The sequence below is a fragment of the Coloeus monedula genome, assembly GCF_965178545.1.
Source record: "Coloeus monedula genome assembly, chromosome: 20".
Classification (NCBI taxonomy): Eukaryota; Metazoa; Chordata; class Aves; order Passeriformes; family Corvidae; genus Coloeus; species Coloeus monedula.
The window spans coordinates 4951279-4962796 of NC_138800.1; the positions used below are offsets into that span (position 1 = coordinate 4951279).

At 47.8% G+C, this 11518-nt stretch overlaps 1 protein-coding gene across 1 annotated transcript; it reads left to right on the forward strand.

The window, feature by feature from the left end:
• Window positions 1-2686: 2686 nt before the first annotated feature.
• PRKRIP1 (PRKR interacting protein 1) lies at window positions 2687-11285 on the forward strand. Its single transcript, XM_082294802.1, has 6 exons — window positions 2687-2818; window positions 4129-4207; window positions 5595-5695; window positions 6456-6541; window positions 8191-8258; window positions 10546-11285. Exons 1-6 carry the CDS (start codon window positions 2699-2701, stop codon window positions 10659-10661), a joined length of 570 nt encoding a protein of 189 aa, XP_082150928.1. The 5' UTR covers window positions 2687-2698; the 3' UTR covers window positions 10662-11285.
• The last annotated feature ends 233 nt before the right edge of the window (window positions 11286-11518 follow it).

Sequence of the window (11518 nt, forward strand, 5' to 3'; positions counted from 1 at the left end):
GGAAATTCAATCGATTTGCAGCAATTCTGCTTTGTTAAACAGTCTGCAGTGACTGAGAGGGGACAGGGGACCTGCCCTGGCCTCTGCAACAGAGCTGGTGTCTCCCTGGCAGGGCTGAATCCAGCCTGGCACTGGATGGTTTCTGTGCTGGTGGGCTGAAGAGGACCCAAGGCTGGGAGAGCCACGGGCGCAGAAGCTGGGGAGCTGGCAGACAGCATGGAGGAAGCTGTTTGCATTGCTCCAGCCAGGGCTGAGACTGCAAGGATGCCTTCCAGGACCAGCGGCCAGCTGGGAACTCAGCCAACACTAAATTCACACCATTCTTTTACAAATCAGGTTGGTAAGACAAACACGAGACACAAACTAGTGTGATTTCCATAGCAACCTCAGCGGAGGTTGAAAAGTCTTTTGTAAACATAGGGCTGAACCTCAGGATCAGCTCTGATTTTCTCCACAGAAAGGGGAAGAGAATGGAGGCTTAATAAATTCAGGCCATACAAATGAACTATAAATCTCAGAAGGAGCCATTCCCAACCTCTCTGTTCCCCTTTCTGTCACCCTCTCCACATGCACAGCACGAAGCTGTCTGAAACCCAGAGCCCAACTTCCCGGCTCCGGCTTATCTCCATAAATTGCACAAAGGCTTATGCCCCTCTTCCATTGCAGCTGACCTTTACTGGCTAATTCTGTGACGCACACACAGCCCCAGCACATGCCATGCCATTTCTGTAGGGCCACAGCGACTTGAAACGAAATTTGGCTTGCAGTGGAGGCCTGTACTGCAGCCAGCCCCGGCTCCTCTTCCCCACCACGGCTTCCTCCAGCTCCGTCAGGCAAGCGTGGATTTGGGTGTACCAGCCCTCAGCTCATCCAAGCACTGCTCTTGCAAATCCCAGGTGTGAATATGGATGCAGACAGCACGGCATCCCCCCCTCCCACTACCCACCCACATCTCCCAGCACCCAGCAGGGCCGTGCTGTGGGGAACGGTGCTGCCGTTCATCACTGTCAGCACACAAAGCCCGCGGGCTGCGCTGGTTAATGACCAAAGTGACACGAACAGATGGCGCAGGCAGCGTGCCATGGGGGCACCAGGAAGTGCTGTATCGCTTACATCCTCACAGGGAAGGGATTTGGCAGGGCTGAGGGTGGCAGGGAAAAACACAGCGAATTTTCACCCTCCTCAGGCTCGGCCTGGACAGAGCGCAGCAGATGCCGGAGCTGCCTCGCTAATGCGGCCTGCTGGGGACGGACTGCACTCCCTGCAGCCCCGACAACGTGCGTGAGGGGACAGGGGACATCGGAGCTCAGCAAACACAGCTTTGGCAGGAGCAGGATGCACGGCTACAGCTGGGACATGGGAGGAGTGACACAGGGAACAAGCTGTATCTGAGTATTTGAGTGTTTGAGGGAGGGTGTCAGAGGCAGGCCCTGCTCAGTGGTGCTGAGCAATGGGATGCTGGAGCTGCAGCTCCACCTAAACGTGAGACATGGGCCTGTTGGAGCGAGCCCAGAGAAGGCAAACCAGATGATTAGAGGGGTGGAGTACCTCTCCTAAAAGGAAAAGCTGGGAAAAGGTTTTTGGGGTGACCTAATTGTGGACTTTCAGTACCCAAATGGACAAGAAAGATGCAGAAGGACTTTGAATGAGAATTTGTAGTGACAAGTGGGGGAACGGCTTCAAACTGAAAGAGTGGGTTTAGATTACACATTAGGATGAAATTCTTTGCTGTGAAGGTGGTGTTGTCCTGGCACAGATTGCCCTGAAAATCTCTGACAGCCACGACCCCGGGAATGTTCAAGGCCAGGTAGGATGGAGCTCTGAGCAGCCTGCTCTAGTGGGCAGCATCCCTGCCCATGTCAGGGGGTTGGAATAGGAAGATCTTTTAGGTCCCTTCCAACCCAAACCATCCTGTGATTCTATGAGGAAGAACTTCTTCACTGTGTGTGTGAGCAAGCACTGGCACAGGCTGCACAGAGAGGATGTGGGGTGTCTCCCAAAAGCCCTCTGGACACAGCCCTGAGTGACACACTCGGGGGACCATGCTGCAGCAGGGGGGTGGATGGGGTGACCCCAGCGATCCCTTCCAACTTGAACCATCGTTCTGTGACTCTGTGCCTTCGAAGAACCCCACTGAGGGTGGCAGAGCACTGGGACAAGCTGCCCAAGAAGAGCGTGGAGTCTCTCTGTCTGGAGACATTCCAAACGCACCTGGACGCGTTCCTGTGTCACCTGCTCTGGGTGACCCTGCCTTGGTGTGGGGCTGAACTGGGTGATCTACAGAGGACCCTTCCAACCATAGTTTGGTCACTCTGTGCCTTCAGCCTCCGTCCACGTTGCAGGGTACGGACATTAGGAGGAGGAATTACTTCACAGAAACGGTGATTAGTATTGGCACAGGCTGCCCAAGGAGGTGGTGGAATCATCGTCCGTGGAGCTGTTCAAGAAACAACTTGTAGCACTCAGTGCTCTGCTTGACAGGGTGGTGATAGGGCAGAGGTTGGGCTCGGTGATCCTAGAGGTGTTTCCTGATTCCGTGGCTCTGTTGGCGCAGAGAGCCCCGCACGGGGGTCCCTCGCACGGGGGTCCCTCGCAAAACTCCCGCCTCTCCCCAGCCCTCACCACACCCGCCATGACAGCGCCGCCCGCGTCGCGGGCCGTGACGTCACGGGAGGCGGGGCGCGGCCAGGGCTGGAACATGGCGGCGCCCTCGGCCCCGCGGCCGCCCCGGCCCCGCAAGGAGCCGCAGCCGCTCGTCATCCCCCGGAGCGCGGCCGAGGAGCAGCGCCTCCGCCTCGAGCGCCTCATGAGGAACCCGGTGAGGGCACCCGCCGGGGCACTGCCCGGGGCGGCGGGAGAGGAGAGGGACGCCGAGACCCCCACGGGGTCCGTGAGGGAAGAGAGACACCGAGACACCCCCCGCCCCCAGGGTCCGTGAGGGGAGAGGGACACCGAGACCGCCCCGGGGTCCGTGAGGGGAGAGGGATACCTAGACCCCCCACTCCACCCCCGGGGTCTGTGAGGGCAGAGGGACACCGAGCCCCCCACCCTCGGTGTCTGTGAGATGAGAGGGACACCGAGACCCTCTCGGTGTCTGTGAGGGAGGAGGGACGCCGAGACCCCCACCCCGCCCCCAGAGTCCGTGAGGGGAGACGGACGCCGAGACCTCCACCTCTGGCTCTGTGAGAGAAGAGGGACTAACACCCCCTTTCCCCTCCTCCGGGGTCCGTGAGGTGAGAGGGACCAAATTCCCCTTTCTCCTCTCCGTGTCCGTGAGGGAAGAGGAACCGACACCCCCTCCCCGGGCTCTGCCAGGAGAGAGGGACCAACCCCCCTGTTCTTCTTTCCCGGTTCCGTGACGGGATCTACACACGCCCCCTTCTTCCTTGCCGGGTCCTCAAGGGGAGAGGGCCCGACTGCCACACTGGGTTGCTGTGAGGGAAGAGGGATGCGTCTTTTCTGGGATTCTGTGAGGAGAGAGACGCTTCTCTGGGAACGCAGGGGCCCTTCCGTGCTCTGCCCGCTGGTCTTCCCTCTATCCACTGCTTTTAATGTGCGGGAGCATGACCCTGGTCCTCTAACTGGATGTTTTGGTCCTTTCCTGAGGAGGTTTTTGCCAGGAGGAGATTCTCACCCCCTGCTCTGTGTATGCTGGAGCAGGCTGAGACTTCCTCACACCGCATTCTTCCTCTGACCTTGCACCATGTGTTCTCCCTCCCCTGCTCTTCCCTGTCCTCTAGCTCTGGCATGGAAGGTGCACAAATACCTTTCATCGTTTCCCAGACTACTGGTAGTGGAATTATATTCAGCTCCCGCCAGTGCTTGGAGGTGCTGACATGATTCCTTCTAGTTCCCGTGCTGAAAAGAGGCACAGACACTCCTAACCCTCCTGGGGTTTGTTGACCTGCACGCCTGAATGTGAGGGACAGAAAGGATCCCTTCTGATTCTCCTCTTCTGCCTGCTCCTGATCCCTGTGCGTGAAGAAATTGCTGCAGCTGTGCTCCTTCTGAGATCTGTCAGTTGGTGGAAGAGGCTGTTGTCAGACGTATCCCGCCTTTCAACAATGTGTTAAAATTGCAGACTTTGCTCCTGGAAGATACTGATGGCTGGTTGGTTTGTTCTTGCAGGAAAAGACTGTACCAATTCCTGAAAAACTGAATGAATGGGCACCACGACCTCCCCCGGAGTTCGTTAGAGATGTCATGGGTAAAGATTCTATTCTTCAGATAACTCTGGGTTCAGCCTCATTTAACTTAGAAGAGTGTTAAGCAGGAAAGGACAGAGGTGGTTTTCTGCTGTTCATTTTGCTGGAGAAAAGAGGTGTGAAATGTGCTTTGAGAGTTGATTTTTCAAGTTTTATTTGGTTCTCTGGTTCCACTTTTCTGCTGGCTGTCAGAATGCAGGGAGAACAAAGCCCGTGGCACTGCAGCACGTGGGCTGCCTGCAGTGCAATAAGCTGCTGCTCTGGTGATGACAAGTAAATGATGATGAGTAAGTCTGTCCTCTCCATGGATCTGAGAGTGCTCTGGAAGATTAGCAGTGTGAAGTCCCTCTTTTGACTGCTTTGAGTCTGGGTCTCAGGCCATGAGAAGCAGGCACGTGCAGCAGGTGTGACTGTGTGTGCTCAGGTAGGGAGCTGGCAGCTGTGCCAGGACACTGACCCAAAGTACTCTGTGTACACTTTACTTTTACCTGCAGGGATTAAATATAGTAGCTGTGGTATAAACTGGCTGCATGTAGAAGTTCTGTCTTTCTTTGAGACCTCTGTCCTTTCTAGAGGTTGACTTTTCTTATTTCAGAATAATTGATCTTGGTCTAAAGTTTTTATACTTCTGAATAAAATCTTCAGCTTACTGGAATCCCCCCCATGGCTTTTTCAAATAGCTTTGCTGTGTGCTTGAGTTGAATTGTCTTGTTTTTCTGGGAACACCTGATGTGCTGGGATTCTGTTGGTATTGAGAGCACCCCTGTTGCAGTCCCAGCTGCTGGGTTTTAATTAGGTGTCTTCTTTGAGACTTGTATTCCTGTGATTTCCCTTGAGAAATGGCTCGGGAAACAGGGGAAGAGAGTGGAGCACAATGCTTAAAGCTCCTGCAAGGCTTCAGTATGCAGGTTGATGCCAGGAAGAGAGTGCTGTAGAGATTTAATTTATGAAGAAACAGTTAAAAACTGTCAATGGATCTGTCTTGCATGGGAAAGTACAGTATCACCTTTTGCCGCCTTTCTGTTGACCTTTATTTTGTGTGCAAGATGCTGAAAATTATTTGGAAGCAGCATCAGCAACTAGCTCACCTCTGCCTGTAAGAGAGTGGGGAGTGCATTTCATCTCTAGTTCTTTGCCTGCCTTGATGTGCAGCTAAGAGTGGGCTCTCCAGGGGGATAATTGTGGGACCTGCAGTGACACAAAAGTGTGTGGGTTTGCAGCTCACTCTGGCTTTTGGTTGTGAGTTATTTTAGTTTAAAATGGTGACAACACTCTGTGTGTTGTTGATCATTTTCATCTGACAGTGCCCTTTCCTGTTCCCCAGCTGTAGTCATTTGTGAGCATCTATTTACCTTTTTTCCTAGCAGACTTAACTCTTCCTTGTTGCAGGTTCCAGTGCCGGAGCTGGGAGTGGGGAATTCCACGTGTACCGGCACCTCCGTCGGCGAGAGTACCAGAGGCAAGATTTCATGGATGCCATGGCTGAGAAGGTCAGCACAACTCTTTATAACTCCCCCCACCCCCAACTATTTGTTGTTCATTGCAATTCTGTGTTTTCTTTGAAAGTCATGTACAAATAATTCCGTTCTGAGCCACCCCTTGTCAGAGGAGTCTGTAGGAGTGTGTGATCCATGGTGTCTGTGTCAGTACTGAAACATTCGGTGCTTTGTGTCAGACATGCTCCATCTCCTGTGTTCCCTGGGGTCCTAGCACACAGTAAGGCCTCATGGGAATGTGTGTGTTCTCAAGCTGACTTGAAAATGCTTTAAAAGCAAGGAATCCCTGGTAACACTGCCTTGCACAGACAGAAACAAAGTGAGTGCCTGTGCACAGAGTCCAGATGTTTCTTTTAAGTCTTGATCAAGTAGAATGACTTGATCTCTTTTAGAGAGCACTATTGTTATACTCTCTCCTGGCTGAGATGAGTCCATATGTTAATGTTTGTGTCTCCAATTATTCATTTGTTTTTACTGAAACGTTCATTAGGGCAGAAGCCCAACCTCCCTCATCTGTTTTGGTGAGGATTCCTCCCTCAGAAGGTTTCAATGTTTGGCTCAGGTTGCAGCTTAAAAACGCTGTCTGTACAGGACTCATCCCTAGGAACGTGGCTTTGTATAAAGAAGCCAGACAAAATCTGGCAGAGCTCCCTTCTGTATTTTGCTAAAAGACTTCTCCCTAAAAGGACATGACTTTTCAAAGAAGTATTTTAATTTAGATTGTGACCAAAGTATGACATGTGATCAATTACAGCAAAGACTAGATGAGGAATTCCAGAAGAAACTGGAGAGGAATAAGATGATTGCAGAAGAGCAAACAGCAAAACGCAGAAGGAAGCGGTAAGGGCAGATTTTTCCCAGGAGGCTTGACATGGAAACCCTCACTCCCTGTGCCTCATCTGTAGCTGCATGCTCTGGATAAACACTGTCATTCTGTGTCTGCATCTATCAGCTGGGAAGTCTGGCTGTGGAAATTAAATTTGTCAGTGTCAATGTTTGGTTTCCGAAGGTAGCTGCAAACCTGACAGGCTTTGCTGGGGTGGTTTCTTTTCCGTGGCATTGCTTGCAGGATAACTTTGGACTGGTTGAGCTGCTTTTGCTGACACTGTGGTCTTGACTGCAACGTGCCTCACTCCATATTTGTTTTAACAGTGTCAGGAAAGGTTTGTGTGTATATCTGGCTTAAGTTTATGTCTGAATCATTTGATCCCAAGCAGTTTCAGTGCAAAACTGGGTGCTGCTTCATGGGTAGGCTGCTTCTGCCTCCCTCATTGAAATGTCTGGCAGGCCAAGTCTAATAAGTTAGGTGGAAATACTAAAAAAATATTAAATCCATCTTTCTCTTAAATTTTAGACAAAACGAAACAGTTACAAGATTGATGCTCTCGAGAAATAGCCTGAGCATTGTAGTGCAGTGGCACGAGAATTTAAATCCCATTCTCTGTGTCCAGGATGTTTCAGAAATAGCACAGAATCATGCTCAGCTCTTTCCAGGGTTGGACCCTGAGCAGCCTCTCCCTTGCTGCTTTGCATGCTGTGGCTGAGAGTTGCTGTGGAAAGGCTTGTGCAAGGTGACTCACTGCCATGTTAACACAAAAGTGCACAACACAAAACACTGTTGCCATCTTAGTTTAATTTAATGTGGTCCAACAGATGGCCAGCAAGTCAGATCTGGCCTGCTGCCTCTTCCCTGGCTGAGATGGAGAACAACTATTCCAACAGCAGATGCTGCCTAAACACTAACACCTCCTTGTCCCCCTGCTATGCTCTAATGGTGTGGCTTTGCCCCGCGGGAGCCCCTCTAATTTTCCTCACCACCCTTCTCCTTTGTCCTGCCCCAACAGGTACAGTTCTTAGCTCTCTGTTTCAAGAGAGTTCATTTATGGTGTTGAGAGAGGAGCATGTGAATGCCAGGCTGCTCTGCCTGTGTCTGCTGTTAACTTGCCAGGTTGCCTTTGCTGGGCAAAGAGAGCTGGGTTGTATGAATTGAAATTCCCTCTTAGCCCCAGTGCTACTTCTAGGGCCTGACATCCTGAGAAGTACAGCCAAAGAGGAAGGTCAAAGCATACTGCACTATTTTTATTCAATTAAAGTATATATTACTGGTGATTTTCCCCCCCATTGTTCAGTTTCTGCAGTCTGGGTTTTACACCATTTTTCTTTCGAGCTTATTAGCCTAGGTAGCTAAAATGTGGGGGCAGCTTCATTTTTGTTCCATCTGTGTTCTTGGAGATTCTTGTGTATCATATAGTTTTGGTTGCAGTGGAGTCATGAAAGACTTTAAAAAAAATCTATTAATCTAAAAACAACATGGAAAAGTTTCTCTTGATCACGTGCTAAGTTTGCTCTTGCTGGATTTTCAGTTGAGGCCAAATTTAAATGGAATTTCTCTTCTGAAATCAGCTTTTCCAAGATTTCTGTAATATTTCCTTTATCAATGAATTTAGCAATGACTGGATTTTCCAGAGTCTTTTTTCTTTACTTTATAGCCAGAAATTAAAAGAGAAGAAACTGCAAGCTAAGAAAAATAAACTTGAACAAAAGAAGCAGGAAAAAGGTCAGTGAAATTTAGTTTACTTTTCTCAGGACTTGGTTCTGTTCCCTTATTGAAGCCTAGAAGGTTTTGTTCCACCCCCCATCCCAAGCATTCTCAATACATGGATTAAAGCCTGAGCCTTAAGCTTGTTATTTTAGCTAATGTTTCAAAATCCTCTTTGAAAGCCATCTATGTTGAGGTTTAATCTTACAAATAACTTGGCTGTTTGTGAATATTTTCCATTTATTAGGGGAAATTTTGGACAGCAAGCTCTGGAATTTGAGTCTGTGTGTGTTTTGCCCCAGCTATTTTGATAAACTGCAGATTCAGAACCTCAGCTGCTCAGAAAGGCAGTATTGTTCAAGGCTGTGCTTTTTTAAAGTATATTTTGAATATATATGGGAAAACAGGTGGAAAAAGAATGCACAGCTTGGGCAGCAAGAAACTGAGTTATAATTGTGTGTGTAAGAAATTGAGCCACCTTGGTACTATCTGTTCCACAGGACTATTTTATTTGCATAGAAATAAAGGTGAAAAACCTGACTGCCTCTGTTCTCCTGCAGTCTTGAAAATTAATGTTCAGCAATGTCAGTGTAACTGTGTTGCCAAACTTTTGCATACTTGTTGCTTCTTTGCAGTGTTTCAGTGAGTATATTTTGGCTTACTCTTTGAAATAGTTGTCCTTTGTGAATTAGCACACAAATTGTTAATCTTAAAGTTACAGCAGTTTCTGGTAATTGTGCTGGAACAGTGACTTGCCTGACAGTTCTACCTTATTTGTGCTTTGCTTTTCAGAATTGGATCTGTTTCAGCTGAACCACTGCCAGCCTCCCGTGTAAACACGGGAGGACAAATTGTTAGGTTAATTTTACTTGTGACAGCAAGTGAATGTAGTAGAGTGAATTTTTTGGGTGTTTTGTTTTGGTTTTGTTACCTTTTTTTTTTTTAAGCTACTCATTTATGAATTGTAACAGGGAAGAGATTTTAAGTATGAGTCAACATACTTGTGTTCATTTTGAGTGAGCAAACAGAATACTCATCCCTTAGGGAGTGGCTGGGAGAGAGGAGAGCTGGATCAGGGACTGGCACTGTGGTGTGGGATTGCCATGTCCCAGCTGTGGGACTGGAGTGGTTTTGTTTGGCACAAGTTCCTGAAAGACAGAATCCAAACTCGCTGGTCTTTGTAACAGTTCTTAACTCTTTACAATTTGTGCTTCTCTATATAAAATAATAATATCGAGGAGAGAGAAGCCCCTCTTAGCCATTTTTAGTCTACCGAGAACAGCCTTTCCTTTTTGTAGTTCTGTGTGCCCTGGGTTGTGATCTGAGAGTTTTTTCAGATTAATTAAAGTGTATTTGTTGGATGTGGCAGGCAAACATTTGTCTTCCTTTTTGAATGAATAAATGAAACCTCTGAATTGCCATGTTTCATCTTTGTTGTAGCAAAAACATTAAGAATAAGGGTTGGCACTGAATGAGGTCAGCTGTTAAGGTTGCATTAATGAACAACTCCCAATAAACCCTCTGAGTTCAGCACTTCACCACGCGGTGGCATCAGACCACTGATCCTAAATCCTGCGTGAACTGGTCAGGACATTTAGAGTGTGACTGGGCCTGAGGAACAGGAAAGGGCGGGAAATGGCTCTTGGATTCAGGTCCCACTTTATGCCGTACCTCATTTTTATTATCAGTTATTTAATTTCTAGTAGATGTCTCCTGGTTTTTTAGCAGACTTCACAAGTTTTCTGTGACCCTTGTTAATTTTAGGCATATCTTTATGAGTTCCTGTACTTGCTGTATAGCAAACAGCCTGTAAAAGTTTATGGCACCTCGTGGAGTTTCTGTGAACTTGGATAGCTGTAGGCATATATTGAGTCTTGCCTGTGGCTTCCCAGTGCTCTATGTGATCCTTGAAAGTTCATCCCAGCCTGCAGAGGTGAGATTGGGAATGAGATAATCTATCACCTCCATGTTTGAAAGAATTAATATTCCAGAGGAGGTGGAGTTGTTTAATGATGGACTTGGTAGCGTTGGAGGTAAGGGAATTCTCCAAGGGAAAGTTTGATATTCTGACCTCCTCATCACTTGGCAGAATTAATAGAACCTGATTTGTGTTCCCTGAGTATCTGGGACTGCTTAGTTGTGAGATACTTTACAAGGAAGATACAGTGGAATATGTTACCCATGCATGCTAATCAGCCTGGCCTAATACACATTTGCTGAGCACCTGAGACTGTTTTGTTGTGAAATGCTTGACAAGGAAGCCAGGTGGGAACACCTCATCCATTCATCGTGTTTGTGTTTGTAGAACCTGGTCAATCCCAAGAGCAAGGCAGCAGTGAGGATGACGAAGAGGATAGCAAGGAGGAGGAAGAGAAGGAAGATGATGCTGAAGAGCCAAGTTTTGTGATGGGAAGAGGATGAGGCCTTCCAGGGACAGCTGGAAACACTGTTCATTGCTTTATATTCAGGAGCATGAAAGTCTTTCATCTCAGCCAAGCAGAACCCATTGGCGTACGTTACATCTGCTTAACGGGGCATGGCCTTCACGTCACAGGCCCGAGAGAAAATGATAGAGAAATGCCAAATAAGAGATTTTTTCTTAATTGCGTGTATAACTGCTGTGCAGTCTGCTCTAAGTTTGCTCTAAAGAGTCAGCCATAAGTCTCTATGACCCTAGAGTTCTTTCTAACATGGCCCAGAGTGTTTTTCTGTCTGAAAGCTAAAACATAACTATTACCATTTAAGGGAAATATTACTGTGAAGGCTACGTGTTCTACTTATGTTGAAGCTGGTAGCAGTGGGATACATGAATCTAGGGGAGGAGTTTAACCTGAAGTAGAAAAGTGGTCTGTAGCCAGACTCTCCTGCACTGTGAGTGTTCTGCATTTGGGGTTTTGTATGGGGTCATCTCTAACCCAAAGAAATCAGTTTATGTTGCTAGACAAGTTCTATAGATTTTTAATCAGGATCCCTTTTTTAATGCTAAAACTTTCCCTATTGCTTTTCTTCCATGTTTTTTAAATTAATAAAAGGGATGTGTTGGATTGTTCTGTCTTCTATTTTTTATTTTTGGAAGAGGATTTCAGTAAAATAAAAAGATGCTGCAGTGCTGCAGGAAGGGACAAAGAGATCAAGTAATGTGGCACACATGAAAATATGGAAAAGGTGTTAGCTGCATGTCACTTACTTTTTGCTTTTGAATTGGAACAATACCTTTTCCCAAAGATTGTGTGTAAAGCTTCTGAATCCTGTGGCAGAAAGGCTTGGAATGGAATCAT

Bases quoted from the DNA above. Each gene is read 5' to 3' on its own strand.
- PRKRIP1 (XM_082294802.1), top strand. From the start codon at position 2,699: ATGGCGGCGCCCTCGGCCCCGCGGCCGCCCCGGCCCCGCAAGGAGCCG. The intron at 4,208-5,594 runs GTAAAGATTCTA...TCCTTGTTGCAG, and splicing joins GTTCGTTAGAGATGTCATGG to GTTCCAGTGCCGGAGCTGGG. The intron at 6,542-8,190 runs GTAAGGGCAGAT...TTTACTTTATAG, and splicing joins GCAAAACGCAGAAGGAAGCG to CCAGAAATTAAAAGAGAAGA.